The sequence below is a fragment of the Thunnus albacares genome, chromosome 18 (assembly GCF_914725855.1).
Source record: "Thunnus albacares chromosome 18, fThuAlb1.1, whole genome shotgun sequence".
Taxonomy (NCBI): Eukaryota; Metazoa; Chordata; class Actinopteri; order Scombriformes; family Scombridae; genus Thunnus; species Thunnus albacares.
The window spans coordinates 19,871,186-19,887,298 of record NC_058123.1 but is presented as its reverse complement, the minus strand read 5'-3'; the positions used below and the strand labels follow the sequence as shown (position 1 = coordinate 19,887,298).

Sequence of the window (16,113 nt, the reverse complement as noted above, 5' to 3'; positions counted from 1 at the left end):
TCTCTGAAATAGTCTAGCATGCAGCTGTTACACGTGCCCCTCCACTTCCCCATCTCCGCCCAGTCTCTGCAGGATCATCAGTCCCATCGCTTCATCAGCTCTCAGTCTCATCGAAGTCATCAGCCACCACCAGCATTACCACCAGCGTCTGGACTCCTATCTCGCGGCTGCTCAGGGATGATGTCCCTTTGGAATTCAAGCACCAAAGACTTAATGACTATCATTTCTATTTGTATAATAACCATATCTTTTCTCCATTCACTTGTCTCTCCTGATTGAAATGACCTTTTAACTCAATGAGAGCTGATGCCCAGCCTGAAATAACTGAAGATAGAGACTGTTGTTCAGCAGGCTATGCCGAGGAGTGTAACCAGCTTTTGCTACCAGTGTGTCTGTTATACATAGACTCGCTTTTTTGTGAATTTAACTCACATTATCAAGGCCCATCTGTGCAGCAGTACTCTTGCTGTGTTTTATTTAGCTTTAATTTATTTTTTGTTATAGCATATTTCTGTTGGGAATTCCTTGCTTTATTGTTATTGGTGTCCCTCTTGAGGCTCAAAAACACCTCCTGTCTAGTCAGCCAGTCTCCCCTCACCTGCCTGCTCAGTGTTCTGCTATATTTGCTTTGAACCTCAGTATACATTATACAGAGGAGAGATGTAAGCGCCAGTTAAATAAATATTGTATGTTGCCGTTGCTTTAAAGTAATTTCTACTTGCTTCTTTTGCCTGCCAGAAAGCATCTCTTTCCTCCTGACTACATATTTTGACTCTTCTTGTCACCCTGGTGCAGACTATAGCCTGACCACTGACCAAGTAAACTGCATTTGTATCTTGCTTCCTGTTTCCAAAACTGTTCAAATTATCATGATGTCTTGTATGTTGTGAAGTACGTCAAGAACTTTGTTTTGGAGAATTGTGATGATAAGTCATGGGCTTTCCATAATCTCTTTTCTCTTTTTTTGGAAGCAACACACGCAATCATAGATTCCTACCAGACTGGCTGCCGTTGCTGTAGGCTCTGACTTCTACCATGTTGGTTTTTGTCTCAAACCACAGCTGTTTAGGCTGGAGACCGTCGCTGAACCACAGTTTGGAAACATCTACACAGGTTAGAAACAAATGGAAAAAAAGAATTCTAAATCAAGCATAAATAAAGCTTAAACAACTACTTAAGGGTCAACAGTGCAAACACAAAGGATCAAGTATTCAGAAGGTGCTAAGTAGGGAGGGTAGTAATTAAATATGTAATGCATGTTCACTAATCAAACGGTATAGCAAGATTTGAAACAAAAACAGTCCTGATGGAGAGGAAAAGTAGCAGCACAGACAGCCAAGAATAAGTTGAATGAATAATTCATTTTTACATTAGTCTGTGATGCCATCTGCTGCCTGAAGGCGATAAAGACTAATGAAAATGGAGGTGAAGTATGACACGGCACTCAACAGGTTATTAGAGTGTAACAGAAAGAACACCACCAAGCCCTATGACTTTCCCTTAAGGCTTTGTGGGTGCTGCAGTCTTCAGCCATGGAATCCCAAGACCATTTGCCTGAAAACCCACCAAAACAAGAAGTAAGTCCATCCTTACCTTTGTCCAGGGTGACCCAGAGAAGGATGTTCTCAGTGTGTGTGAAGGAGATGAGGAGACCTGGCCCTGTTTTATACTGTTTGTAGCCTGAGCCATCCACTCCGAGGGAGCTGATTATGCCCTCATCTGGGGAAAGAGTAATTAGACAGATGCACACAGAAGCCAGAGCAGCAAAAAATATGCTCTAATAAAGTCATAAAGACTTTTAACCTCTCACCTGTGTCAGCCCAGTAGATTACGGTTCCTTTATTGGAAAAGACCAGAGAAATGGGGATGCTCGACTTCCTCCACAGCACTGCTTTGTTACGACCATCCATCCAGGCGCAGTCCACCTCTGTCTGGCTCTTTCCACCTGCCGTCACTATCGCTGTGTAGCAGAGTCGACCTGAGGGGGGGTGCACTGCGATGGATGTAGTGCCCTGAAAGGACAAACATGACCTGTGCTAAATTTATGTGAGAAAAAAAAAACAGTTGAAAAAAGGGTCTCAGGGATAAAAAAAAAAAAAAAAAAAAAGGACAGAAGCTCAAAGACGGGTGAGGGTTGAAAAAGAGAGAACACTGTACTGTATATACTGCCTTATTATGCATCAGAGGTCTTGGATGTTTCTGCTGAGTTTGTTATTTTATTAGATTATTAATGAAATACTAAAGTGGCAGCTTAGAGTAAATGTTTTAATGTTACAATAATTTTACATCTACATTCACTTACCATTTACAGTATAAAGGCTCCTGAGAAAATCCAGCTGTGCATCCAATCTGGATGTCTTTTGACTTTCTTCATGGATAAAAGAAAATTATTATTTGAAGACGTTTTGGGAAGTAGACTTCCACAGCAGACACTTGCAGGGCTAGATCAGAAGTGAAACTAGTGTGCTGAGTTCATCAGTGGTGGTCGGAGGGAGGAGCTGCCTGCTGACTAGATATGATTTGAAGCTGTAGCCAGAGATCAAGGGGAATTTATGTTGGGAGGAAGGGGTCATCTAAATGTTAGGGGTAAAGATGATCATGGATGAACAAAAGAAAAAAAGAAAAAAAAAAGGAAATGTTAGCAGTGCAGCCGAGTGTACTTCACCTTCAGTGATCCCTGCAGCAATGAGGTGGTGTAGCCGTTATAGCGGGAGGTCACATGGAGATCAGGCCGTTCAGTGCTGCTCCAGTAGAGGTTGGAGGTCACCCAGTCAACTGCCAGAGCCGTGACAGTATCATCCTTATTGGGTAAAGCAAGACACCAGGAAATACTGACTGTCATGACACCCAACTTGTAAGGCTGCTTTATTAACTCTAATAATGGTCAATCCATTTTGTAGCTGGGCTGCATCAATAATTAAAATTAATGACAGAAAGCCTGAAAACAAAAACATGTATTGTAATGTAATTATATCTTAAATAACATTACTCCAGAATTTAAGAACTTGCTTATTCCCTTGAAAACGTAAACTCTGCCCACCTTTAGCTTTAGGATTTGTCCAGCAGGTGTCAGGCCCTGTCTCGACCTGGAGCCACTCAGCTTCAGCACGTTCACAGATCCTTGTCCTGCATCTGCCACATACAGGGAAAGTCCTGGGATGGACACGTCCAGTCCCAAGGCCTCAGTTACCCCGGGTAGGGCTAAAGCCCGTCCATTTGGCATTTTTTTCAGAGCAACACCATCATGACGCATAGAATGCAAGTAAATCTACAAGTAATGGGAGAGAAAGATTAGCAACAGAACAGCGCTGTGTTTTATGAATTACGATTCAAGCAGAAAGGAGAACTTAGTGTTTCAAATTTATTTCTCAGAAGTGTGTCTGCAGACTGTTCTTGACACCACAAAGAGACAATTCACCTGATAGACTGTCTTCTGAGACAAGAGCAGGATGAAGGTTGACTCCAAAGGCAGAGAGCAGGTGATCTTGTCCTTGGAAAGCAGCAGCCCCTTTGGGCATCGGCAGACTGCTGTAGGCCCCCTAACCGCTGGAGCTCCTGCTGACCCCGGTACTCCAGACCTGCCCCTCGCTACTGGGGTCAGGAGGCAGAGATGGGAGCAGTGTAGCAGGTCACAGGGGCTGGATATGTCTGGTTGGGAAAGGGCATGCATCACCTGCGGAGAGAGGAAACATACACATCAAGTCTCAAGTTGTTTTCCTGAAACCTTGCAACTTCTTAGGTTTTCATTGTTACAGCAAATTGTCCATAAAAAATGAAAACTGCTGTTCTGGACTTATAACCGCACCAAGATGAAGACTCACTTTCAGTCCAAATGGCTGTCCTGGTCTCTTCAGAAGAACCTTCTGATCTTTCCCGTTGTTCTTGTTAGCTGAGCGGATGGTTCGTCTCTTGGTGTCAGACCAGAATAGACGATCATTGAAGACCGCCACAGAGAAAGGGCTTGGAGTTTCAGCTAACTGGAGGATCTAGTGAGAGAAGGCAACAACAATCACTGTTTACTATCCAATAATAATGATAATAATAATAATAATAATAATAATAATAATAATAATAATAATAATAATTAAAGCTGCAAGCAGCGTTGGTCTGGACCTCGCACTCTGGCCCGTCGGGATCAGATCATTTTGCTTTTTAAAAATGAGGGATATTTCTTACAAGTGTGGTGTGCTTTTATTTTGAAAGTTTGACAGGATAAGAATTTTCTGCAGGGTGAGACATGTCTGTCTTGCTCACACGTCTATTTTTAGAAAAGGAAAGATTTTTAACCCACCTGACCTGGTCAAAGTTTGATTGACGTGTATTGTCAGGTGTGTAGAGACAATAAAGAAACTGCAGCTGGACACAGAAAAATACTCATATTTGAATGGAGAGTGTGAGCGAACCCACACCTTTTTGAACATTTACTGCTTCCACATAGTTTTAGATACAGACCTCATTTGAACGTTAAATGAGTCACAAGACCTTGACCTACAAATCTTGAATTTACATGTTTTTTCTATCTTTTTTTGTTTTATTAGAGATATTAGAGTGTGAGTTTTAAAGTCTTTTCTTGCTCCTACTGTGATTTTATAATGAGTGTGTATTGCGGAATGTTTCACAGCACTGAGGGAGTGACATCACCAGGAGCAGTTGGAGAGGAGGATTTTAGAGTACGCTTTTTGTGAAATCTCCTCATAAATCCCATTACTTTGGCCAAATCTTACATTAAAAGTCATATTTTAGTAGGAATTTTTGTTGCGAATCCATTGATACAGGTTTGAAAGTGGTAGTTTTACAGTAGTCAGTAGTAGTAAAACTACTGTTTTACAGTAGTCCTCTGCCTTTTGGGCTCGGTTCCTAATAATAACAGAACTATTGGGAGACTAGCTGTAATCACATCAACTGAAACATACCCACTGAAATGAGAACATGTACTTTTTGAAGTGAGTGGAACACACCTCAGACAGATGCGTTTTCATCAGATGACTAAAACGTTAAACTCTTTGGAACCAATTTGTTTTTAGGCTTTTCATCTGTCTTTTTCCCTCCATTGTGTTTACCTTGACGTTGTCTCCGTCCAGAGAAGCTGAGCCGATGCAACGCAGCTTCTCATCAGCCCAGTACACCCTGTTGTCCAGGAGGTCAAAGGCCAAACTAACGGGCCAGCTCAAGCCGCTGCTCACCACCACCTTCCTCTTTGAACCGTCCATGCCAGACCGCTCGATCTGAGGGGTGCTGCCTATCTCTGACCACAACATCAACCTGACAAGTAGCACACAAAATGGTTGAGACTTTAATTTAAGTTCAGGAGTAAAGCTACCAGGGCTGAGCGCCTTACCCTCTGTGTGGCAGCAGGACCAGTGAGCTTGGCTGTTCCAGATCTTCACCCAGCACCACAGTGTAGTCCTGAGATCTCACTGTGGCATCACTGAGCTTCACCGCCAGAATCTGGCCCACCAGTCCATCCACCCAGTACAGGTTCTTACCGACCCAGTCCACTGCGATGAAATCCGACTTCACTCCTGTAACAAGATTTTGTTTGAATACAAATCAGGTCAAGTGGGGTGTCTTAGGTTAATCATATTCTGGTGCATTAGTTAATTATTTTCTTCAAATCTTACTGATCACCCATTTAAAATACTTTAATTACACAATTGTAGAATTCCTAATACAGTCATACCTTTGATAAGTGTCCCTTTGTTGTTTGAGTTTTTCATGTCAGCCCAGCGGATGCTCTGGTAGTCAGGGCTCAGCCAGTAAACTCTCTGTTGAGCCCAGTTGTAATCCAGTGAGAAGACCGGACGATTGGCAGAGGAGAGAAGATTCAAGGTGGCACTATGGACCCCCAGAAGTAACAGTTCTGACTGCACCGACGCTAGAAGCAATGGCTCGTCTAGAGATGGAAATGTGACCACAGTATGATACCACAACCAAAAAGCTAAAGCATTCCAAGGTTATTTTGTCATCAAAAACTTAATGAGCACTCTACACGTTATCACATATTGCAAGACTTTGTTTTCAACATTTTTTGAGTTCACATAGTTACACAGGTTCATCAACGTTTCATAATTGGTGCACGGGGCATAAACTGATGACATCACTTTCTGTGGTATTCAGCAGAAATTAGTCCTTTGGGTCATTGTAGTTCTGTACGTGACTAAAAATCCAATATAGAATTTTATTTCCTGAGCCAAACAATCATACTTTAAGATGTCCGATAAGGTTATTTTAATATGCAATGAAAACCACCTAGAATTGAATTTCAGTGAGTATGACATTTCAAGAACTTTTACAGCATTTAAAAGATCCAAGATTGGACAGTCTGTGAAAAAGCATTTACATGCTATGTTGTCAGAAAAACAAACCCAAAATAGGTATAACTACTCCATAAATTGTGAACAAGTTGTAAATTTGCCCATTTATTGCACTAAATTGGTTGCTGCTGGGAAGCCAAAACAGTGACAAGTGCATTACCATGAGATGACAAAATAAAATAAAAAAGAAACAACTCAATGGTCACTGCAACAGCTTACTTAACTCAAAGTTTCTCAGGTTTCAAGTATCTGGTAGTGTTATACTATATCAGAATGAAATGAAACCAATGGCTGCCTGGAAGTTATGAAATAAAAAATGAAAATAATTCTATGCTGTGTAGTGTGACATATTTACAATTGGCAGCTTAAGGGATAAAATGGCACAAAGCCACACAAATGTCTCTTTAATCACATCAAAATTTGATCCTTTATGCATAGGCATACTAACCTTTTGTCTTGCAGCTTTTGTTGTCAGGCTCCAAGTAGAAGCCAGGGTGGCAATGACACATGTAGGACCCACCGGTGTTGAGGCAGGTGTGTTTGCATACAGCATGCGGCATTGAATTACACTCATCAATGTCCACACATGACATAGCACTGGAATGTAGCTCAAAACCTGCAGCGCAGTAACACCTCTGCAAAGATGAGGAAAAGGGCATCAAGCCAAGCAAGATGTATATTCTGCATAGTGCACATTTATATGTAAAGAGTCAAATTCTTATACACATATACTTTTCCACAGTTCTCTAGCTGTGATAAACTAAACTGATGAACTGAAATATGACCTATCCATAAATAAACTCAAAAACAAACTTGTGACAAGATTTGCTTGCTTACATGAAAACATACTCAGGAAAAGTTTGTGACAAAGCGGCACTAACAGCTTTGGACAGAAAAGAAGCAGAACATTGTTTTTTGTACTGACCGGTCCATTTGGGGTGCTGACACAGTGGTGGTCACACTCAGGGGATGATGAGCTGGAGCAGTTGTGTTGAGTGCATCCCACACCCTCATCTGAACTGTCAGCACAGTTGGTGAAGCCGTTACATACCAGATGGGGTTCCAAACACTCACCACTGCCACACTTGTAAAGGTGAGAGGGGCATTTTCTCTGGCTGCCTATTAAAGCAGATGCACAGATTCATTATGCTACAGATGCTTTTTAAAGTGATTAAATACATTTGGCTGTATTGGAAAGCATTTCCTTTCATATGTAGTTTTTTCTTCCAACATTCAGAAACGGACATTATGTTGTCGTATTGGTACCAAAAATTAGGCCCATTTTTTTTTTTTTTTTTTTACAGGGCATACCACCTCATGAAAATAAAATGGCAGATTTGGAATTATTTCAGTTACTTTGAAAATTATTAGATAATCCAGTCTTCACTAACTAACCTTATCCAAACAAGCCGGAATGCATGCAATGTTGCATGACAACAAAAGTAAAGCAGAGCATTCACCCGACTAATTTAAACATGCTTACATTTGTCCTCGTCCATGCCATTGTGACAGTCCTTCTTCCCATCACACCTCCACAACAGAGGGATGCATTGACTGTTGTCTCCGCACTGCCACTGGTATTCCCTGCACTTCGCTGGAGTCGTAGTGCAGTACTGGATAAAAATGATGAGAAAGTTTAAAACGACTACTTCCCAACCCAACTCAAAAAAACTCCATTCCCTTCATCCTCTCTTTTCATAAGCAAAGTTTCAGTATGTACTATCACATAATAATCTTGGTTCACCTCAGTCTGACTGTCCCTTTCTTACCTTCTCATCTGACCCATCTTTGCAGTCTTCCTCACCGTCACAGAGCCACTCTTTCTGCAGGCACTCATGGCTGTGCTGGCATTTGAGCTGTGCTGGGCAGCGTGGGGGTCTTGTGCAGTCCACCTCATCAGAGTGGTCACTGCAGTCAGCGTATCCATCACATCTCAGAGCCTCTGACACGCACTGACCGCTAGCACAGCGATACTGGTTGATTGCACAAGCCACCAAACCTAGAAAGAGAGACACAGAAGTGTGGATGTCATCTGCATTTGTAGATATTTATGTTCATCTTCATTTCAGAGATATTAAGATTACTGGTTCGCTCTGGGTTGCTATACAGATACATATAAAGTCACCTACCGCACTTTTCCTCATCTGAGCCATCAGCGCAGTCTCTCTCGCCGTCACACAGGAAGGTCTCTGGTATACAGCGAGTGTTGTTATCACAGTGCTGATGGCAGCCGTCACTCAGACTCACACAGTTCATTTCATCAGATCGATCCTGACAGTCGTTTTGCCCATCACACACCTGCGCCTGTGGGATGCATCTATTCCCGTGAGAACACTGGAACTCATCTGGGGAAGGAAAAACATAATCCTTGACACAACCTATGACTCGATTCTTTTCCATTTCTCACTGATCTATTTCTGACTATCCAGTTTATGTTTTCCAATTGCTGTTCCAACATTTTGCTTGTTTTCACCGGCTCAGTGCACAAAACAAACCTGCTTTGCATTGTGCAGCACATCCCTCTTCGTCTGATCCATCCTGGCAGTCCTTCTCTCCATCACACACATGGCTGTACATGACACACTCGAGGCCGTCTTTACACAGCTTGAAACCTTTACGGCATTTCAGAGGGGCTGATCTGGCACTAAGCATATTGGTGGAGGCTTGGCAGAGAGAAAATCGTGCATTTAATGGGATATGAAGACATTCAAGCTTGAATTTCTGAGCTGGGCAGGAAACAGACAAGACAGGGATTGTTTTCTTTGTTCAACAAATCCTGTAAAAAAGGTTATGAATGCTACCTGAGCAAATGGTGCAGTTGGATTGGGGTTTTTGCTGGGGTGCTGCTAAATGGTTGCTTTTTCTATGTGGTTGCTAGGGTGTTGTCAGGTTGTTTCTTGCTGGTTGCTATGGCGTTCTAAGTGCTTGGCACAGACTGGATATGATTGCTGGAGCATTTCCAGGTGGTTATTATTCTATTATGGTCAGTTGGTAAGGTATTAGGGGTTGCTATGATGGTATCGGGTGCTTGCTAGGGTGTATGAGTTGGTCGTCAGGGGGACCCGAGAGTGTGTGGTTCTTAGGGTGTACTATGTGTTTGTACACAGCGAGCACATCAAGTATGAGGAATAGTAGTAGTGTGCATTGCCTAGCACTAAGATAATTCTTGTTATTTATCTAGTTTGTGTATATTTTGTTGGCTTACGGGGAGCAGTAGGGTCTTCTGATTTACACTGCTTCTCATCTGAGCCGTCTGGACAGTGGGCACGACCGTCGCACACTTCTATCCTAGGGATGCACTTTCTCCGGTCGCTGCACAAGAAATCAGCTGATGTGCAGAGATACAGGAGTCGATATGAGGAGCATAGAGGAATTAATATCTCAGAACAAACATTGTGAAAATAGCTGCCCTGTAACAGTTTAGATAGCATTTCATCAAAGTTGGCCTAAAGCAAGTTTATTGTGAGTGAGAGTAGCACTTCACTTTTTCTTTGAGGGTTTCCAACATTGAGTCCATGCCATCATTATTTTCCTGGATAAGTAGCCTGCTGCTACCTTTACCTCGCGGTCATTGCTGGACTCAGACTTACCACGGTTTTTACACTGGACTATACAGTTGTTCTCATCAAAAGCATCAGGGCAGTCTCTTTGTCCATCACAAAGCTGCTTTTGAGAGATACATACTGATGAACCTGGACAGAGAACTGAAGGAGTGATGCAAGCTGATGTAGAAGTAATGACAGGAGGCTCTGTTGTTGTAGCAGTAACAGGGTCTGGAAGGGAGAAAACTAAGTTTTAAACTACTGAAAACTTTTCAACAGTTTCAGCACTCTGGCAGGACTGTCTGCTAGCTAATGCTGAAACAGGCACATGCTCTATAAAAGTGGGTTGATATTTGTTGGTAATCATGTTTCATTAGGTTTTCTTGCTTTCAAACCTCTAGAGGTGGCAGGAATAACACTGCCTAACACCAGTGAATGAATACTAAAAAACTGAATGTGAAGACTTACCACAGTCCACTTCATCTGTGCCATCCAGGCAGTCTTTCTCCCCGTCACACAGGAATTTCTTTGGGATGCAGCGCTTGCCATCAGCACAACGATGCTCGCAGCTCTTGGTTCGTTCCCAGCAGTCCACTTCATCAGATTGGTCCTGACACTGCGGCTTCCCATCACAAACCTGAGCCTTAGGGATGCACATCTTCCCGTGGGAGCACTGAAACTCATCTGGAGTGGAGCACAGAATTGTTTTGACTCATCATGGACTTTATGTCATAGTTAAAAAAAAAAAAAAAAACAACAAAAAATTGTTCAGAGTGTACATGATTCCATAAACTCTCTCAAGATCTTAAAATGAAATAACCTTGTTTGCAGGTTTCTGGGCATCCTTGTTCATCAGAACCATCCAGACAATCGTTCTCTCCGTCACATACGTGGCTGTATAAAACACACTCTGTGCCATCTTTACATGGCTTTGATCCCATACGGCACTTAAGGACATTTGCCTGAGCTGCAGGAGTAGCTACACTCGGACAGTTAAGCTCATCTGAGCCATCATGGCAATGAGAGCGGCCGTCACACACCAGACTCTTGGAGACACAGCTCCTATGGTCCTTGCAGAGAAAGTCAGCTATGGAGGAAGGCATTTAATACATAATACAGAATACAAAAGCAACATTACAACAAAATATGTAAGAGTTAATTTTTGTGACTACTTACTATTGTAAGGGCATCTTTTCACACAGTTCTCATCAGATCCATCAAGACAGTCTTTCTTTCCATCACACAGCTGTGTTGGGAGGATGCATAAAGATGAATCTGGACACAGAACTGAAGGGCTGGTACAGGATGGCTTGGTAGGAGGCTGATTAAAGGGTTTGACAGGTGATGGCGATGCATTTAAGCTGAGATTTTCTGCAGTTGTGGTAGTTGCAATCTCTGCAGCCTCTAAAATTGATAAAGAGTCAGTTGAAATTTAAAGTTCTATTTAAAGAACATCAAGATATCTTTGCCATGTTATTATATTAGTATACCATATTTTCTCTAATAGTAGCTTGTATTCAATTAAAAGCCAATAATGGTCAACACGAACAAATAAAGGCAGGCCCAAAATACAGGCCGGGGAGGGAAAAAACAAGGATGGATTGAGGCCGTATTCAGACCAAATAAGGTGTTGCTGCGCACCACTGCAAGGTTGTACAGTGGTGTGCGGGGGTGTGGTGTGTTTATTTGTGCTCTAGAAAGTAACCCCTGTGAAACAATTAGATATTTTTTTTTAATGATCTGATTCACAGCTTTCTTACCAGCTCCATCTCTTCATTCACTCTCTAGCCCCCTCTCCATCTTTTTCTCGTCTTTTTTTAAAATGAGTTGGGAAACCAACAGCAAAGCCTAACTTTACTTTTAACGTTATCAAATGAAAAGAAATGTCCGCCCCCCTCCTCTTGGTGCCTGTTATAATGTGACTGTGGTTTGTAGTAATGTACAAGTGCACCTAATCATAAACCAATGGGTAGCATTGTGGCATATCTCAGTTTTCATTCAATTAATGTGATAATGAGTTACTAATGTAAAAAATATACAAATATTAAGAAAATACACATATCTACATTGATAATTACCATCCATTCAAATTAATTAAGATGTTTGAATGAAAAAATATGGCATTTAACTCACCACATCCTTCTTCATCTGATCCATCTCGACAGTCTCTCTCTCCATCACAAACATGACTATAGAGAACACACTCTGTTCCATCTCGACACAGTCTGGAGCCCCTGCGACACTTTAGGACGTTTGTTCGAGCTGCAGGAGTAGCTACACTTGGACAGTCAACTTCATCAGATCCATCGTGGCAATGAGAGCGACCGTCACAAACCAGACTCTTGGAGACGCAGCTCCGACGGTCTTTGCAACGGAAGTCATCTATGGAGGGTAAAATATTCAAAAGAGAAAAGTTAGTTTACACAACCACTTCATTGGAACGTAAATCAAACCAAATACAATACAAAAATAACACACTAGAAAACGTATTCAGCTTATCGACTTTGTTAAAAAGAAAAAAAAAAACGACTGTAGCTGTGATTTCATCTTCAAACATCTACATACTGTAGCCCATTACCTGATTACTTACTCTTATAAGGGCATCTTTTTATGCAGTTCTCATCAAATCCATCAGGGCAGTCTTTCTTTCCATCACAAAGCTGTGTTGGGTTGAGGCATAAAGAAGAACCTGGACACAGAACTGAAGGGCTGGTGCAGGATGGTTTGGTGGGAGGCTGAGTAAAGGGTTCGACGGGTGAAGGAGATTCATTTAAATGGAGATTTTCTGCGAGGGTGGTAGGAGCAGTGTCTCCAGTATCTAGAAATATTACACCCTGAGTCAGTGAGTCAGTTGGAAAAATTGCATTTTAAAACATTCAATATCATTGTCAAATTGCAATTATTATTATCAGCGACAGCAAATTGTGCTTCTCTACAGAAGAACTTCACATTTATCTTTGTAAAAGCAACCATTGCATGAAAACTCACCACATCCTTCTTCATCTGATCCATCCCGACAGTCTCTCTCTCCATCACAAACATGGCTATAGAGAACACATTCTGTCCCATCCCGACACAGTCTGGAGCCAACACGACACTTCAGAACATTTGCCCGAGCTACAGGAGTAGCTACACTTGGACAGTCAACTTCATCAGATCCATCGTGGCAATGAGAGCGACCGTCACAAACCAGACTCTTTGAGACGCAGCTTCGACGGTCTTTGCAACGGAAATCATCTATGGAGAGTAAAATATTCAGAGGAAAAAAGGGGAATTTTGTCAGATTTACTTACAGATGTACTTCAAATTTACAGAATAAGTGTCATGTTAGTTTACACAACCATTGTATCCATTTTGGTTGAGATAAAAAGACCAAAAAAAACAGACTGTAATTGTGATTTCATCCTCAAACATTTTCATACTGTAGCCATTACTTACTCTTATAAGGGCATCTTTTTATGCAGTTCTCATCAAATCCATCAGGGCAGTCTTTCTTTCCATCGCAAAGCTGTGTTGGGTTGAGGCATAAAGAAGAACCTGGACACAGAACTGAAGGGCTGGTGCAGGATGGTTTGGTGGGAGGCTGAGTAAAGGGTTCGACGGGTGAAGGAGATTTATTTAATTGGAGATTTTCTGCAAGGGTGGTAGGTGCACTGTCTCCAGTATCTAGAAATATTACACCCTGAGTCAGTTGGAAAAATTGCATTTTAAAACATTCAATATCATTGTCAAATTGTAATTATGTTATCAGTGACAGCAAATTGTGCTTCTCTACAGAAGAACTTCACATTTACTTTGTAAAAGCAACCATTGCATGAAAACTCACCACATCCTTCTTCATCTGATCCATCCCGACAGTCTCTCTCTCCATCACAAACATGACTATAGAGAACACATTCTGTCCCATCCCGACACAGTCTGGAGCCAACACGACACTTCAGAACATTTGCCCGAGCTACAGGAGTAGCTACACTTGGACAGTCAACTTCATCAGATCCATCGTGGCAATGAGAGCGACCATCACAAACCAGACTCTTTGAGACACAGCTCCGACGGTCTTTGCAACGGAAATCGTCTGGGATAAAATGGAAAAATATATTAAGCTCACCACATTTTCAGACAAGACGCTTCTGAAACTCCAGAATAATCAATTGAGTCAAAATTTTCAAAATAACTTTTCAGGCATTTGGGTTGAAGAAAACACATATTCCTGATTTGTGGCTTACTCTTAGAAGGACATCTTTTAACACAGTTCTTTTCATCGAAGCCATCAGGACAGTCTTTGCGCCCATTGCAAAACTGGCTTGGGGAAATGCAGAGGTGAACAGAAGACTGAGGACAGAGTACAGAAGGGCTGTTGCAGGCTGGCAGAGTCGGGGCAGGAGGTGTAGTAGTAGGTGGCGTTTGGTTTGATGGATCGCCATTTGGTTTGGCTGGAGTTGTGGTTTGTTCTGGAGCATCTAGAAAATATGAATCACACAGAAAAGTTAAACTTTGTGTTGAACAAAAAATAGTTTCACCATTTTGGAAACTTTTAAACCTATAACAGATTTATAGCACAGTATAAATATTAGTGGATGACCAAACAATTGACTGAATCTTAATTGTATACATACTTTCAGTTTGAGCACAGAAAAAAAAAACACCCTGCCCTTATAATTTTTAGTTTTCAATGTCTCCATTTTATGTTTAGTTAAAATTAACAACAGTATTACTTTAACTCACCACATCCCTGTTCATCTGATCCATCCTTACAGTCGTTCTCTCCATCACACACATGACTGTATAAAACACACTCTGTGCCGTCTTTACATGGCTTTGAGCCAATACGACACTTACGGACATTTGCCTGAGCTGCAAGAGTAGCTGCACTCTGACAGTTAACCTCATCTGAGCCATCATGGCAATGAGAGCGGCCGTCACACACCAGACTCTTGGATATGCAGCTTCTACGGTCCTTGCAGAGAAAGTCAGCTATGGAGGAAGGTATTTAATACGTCAAACATAATACAACAAAATTTATAACATTTGACTTTTTCCACTGTGGTTGAGATCAAAGAAAAAGTCTTGATCAGCCCATAACGTGACTACTTACTATTGTAGGAGCATCTTTTCACACAGTTCTCATCAGATCCATCAAGACAGTCTTTTCTTCCATCACACAGCTGTGTTGGGAGGATGCATGAAGATGAATCTGGACACAGAACTGAAGGGCTGGTACAGGACGGTTTGGTAGGAGGCTGATTAAAGGGTTTGACAGGTGACGGCAATGCATTTAAGCGGAGATTTTCTGCAGTTGTGGTAGTTGCAATCTCTGCAGCCTCTAAAATTGATAAATCCAAGAGTCAGCTGAAATTTAAAGTTCCATTTAAGAAACATCAAGACACCTTAGCCATATTATTATATTAGTACAGTGCCATGTAACTCACCACATTCTTCTTCATCTGATCCATCCTGACAGTCTCTCTCTCCATCACAAACATGACTATAGAGAACACACTCTGTCCCATCCCGACACAGTCTGGAGCCCCTGCGACACTTTAGGACGTTTGTTCGAGCTGCAGGAGTAGCTACACTTGGACAGTCAACTTCATCAGATCCATCGTGGCAATGAGAGCGACCATCACAAACCAGACTCTTTGAGACACAGCTCCGACGGTCTTTGCAACGGAAATCGTCTGGGATAAAATGGAAAAATATATTAAGCTCACCACATTTTCAGACAAGACACTGGAGATACAACTCCTACGGTCCCTGCACTTGAAATCTTATAAGAATGACAGTTAAGACAAAAAAGAAGAGATTATCGTAATAATAAACCTGATGACTGGGAAACTGAATTATCACTTCCACTGAAAAGCACACCATTTTAGTACAATTCTGACTCTAAAAGCCAGAATGGCGAAAGGTTTACTAGTCACGTGGAGATTTTAAATTTGAACTAACTTTACCTTCAGATGGACATACTGTAACACAAAAATCCTCATCATCTCCATCAGGACAGTCCTTTTTCCCATCACACAGCTGGGTTTGAGAGAGGCAGATCGATGTGCGGTGGCACAGCACAGATGGTTCATAGCAGACCGGAGCACTGGGCACTATAGAAAGTTATTATAATGGAATGAATGAGGAAATGAAGAAGCATGTCAGGATAAAAAATTGTGGCGTTCATATATATATATGTTCTCTATAAGCCAGTAGAGATCCAGCTTTAATTGGTTTTCTTTTAAAACTCCTGCTGAAAAAAATCCACTACA

The 16,113-nt window shown here is 41.7% G+C and overlaps 1 protein-coding gene across 6 annotated transcripts in view; it reads right to left on the bottom strand.

Annotated features, from left to right (window-relative positions):
- LOC122968770 (low-density lipoprotein receptor-related protein 2-like) overlaps positions 1 to 16,113 on the bottom strand; it is a 30,248-nt gene that overhangs the window by 4,344 nt on the left and 9,791 nt on the right. Inside the window, exons 15-45 of one of the 6 annotated variants that reach the window (XM_044334239.1) lie at positions 15,808 to 15,954; positions 15,286 to 15,534; positions 14,952 to 15,179; positions 14,582 to 14,830; positions 14,083 to 14,316; positions 13,683 to 13,931; positions 13,295 to 13,522; positions 12,845 to 13,093; positions 12,447 to 12,674; positions 11,990 to 12,238; positions 11,033 to 11,260; positions 10,677 to 10,943; positions 10,325 to 10,540; positions 9,905 to 10,087; positions 9,520 to 9,642; positions 8,810 to 8,977; positions 8,444 to 8,659; positions 8,084 to 8,313; positions 7,798 to 7,927; positions 7,240 to 7,433; positions 6,763 to 6,949; positions 5,681 to 5,893; positions 5,339 to 5,522; positions 5,061 to 5,262; positions 3,822 to 3,986; positions 3,419 to 3,673; positions 3,041 to 3,268; positions 2,666 to 2,800; positions 1,811 to 2,012; positions 1,594 to 1,719; positions 998 to 1,105 (exon numbers count right to left, since the gene is read on the bottom strand). In XM_044334239.1, coding sequence (XP_044190174.1) covers positions 998 to 1,105; positions 1,594 to 1,719; positions 1,811 to 2,012; positions 2,666 to 2,800; positions 3,041 to 3,268; positions 3,419 to 3,673; positions 3,822 to 3,986; positions 5,061 to 5,262; positions 5,339 to 5,522; positions 5,681 to 5,893; positions 6,763 to 6,949; positions 7,240 to 7,433; positions 7,798 to 7,927; positions 8,084 to 8,313; positions 8,444 to 8,659; positions 8,810 to 8,977; positions 9,520 to 9,642; positions 9,905 to 10,087; positions 10,325 to 10,540; positions 10,677 to 10,943; positions 11,033 to 11,260; positions 11,990 to 12,238; positions 12,447 to 12,674; positions 12,845 to 13,093; positions 13,295 to 13,522; positions 13,683 to 13,931; positions 14,083 to 14,316; positions 14,582 to 14,830; positions 14,952 to 15,179; positions 15,286 to 15,534; positions 15,808 to 15,954 — 6,270 coding nt within the window. The remainder of the gene's footprint in view (positions 1 to 997; positions 1,106 to 1,593; positions 1,720 to 1,810; positions 2,013 to 2,665; positions 2,801 to 3,040; positions 3,269 to 3,418; positions 3,674 to 3,821; positions 3,987 to 5,060; positions 5,263 to 5,338; positions 5,523 to 5,680; positions 5,894 to 6,762; positions 6,950 to 7,239; positions 7,434 to 7,797; positions 7,928 to 8,083; positions 8,314 to 8,443; positions 8,660 to 8,809; positions 8,978 to 9,519; positions 9,643 to 9,904; positions 10,088 to 10,324; positions 10,541 to 10,676; positions 10,944 to 11,032; positions 11,261 to 11,989; positions 12,239 to 12,446; positions 12,675 to 12,844; positions 13,094 to 13,294; positions 13,523 to 13,682; positions 13,932 to 14,082; positions 14,317 to 14,581; positions 14,831 to 14,951; positions 15,180 to 15,285; positions 15,535 to 15,807; positions 15,955 to 16,113) is intronic. The other 5 variants (XM_044334241.1, XM_044334242.1, XM_044334243.1 and 2 more) reach the window with 5 other exon arrangements.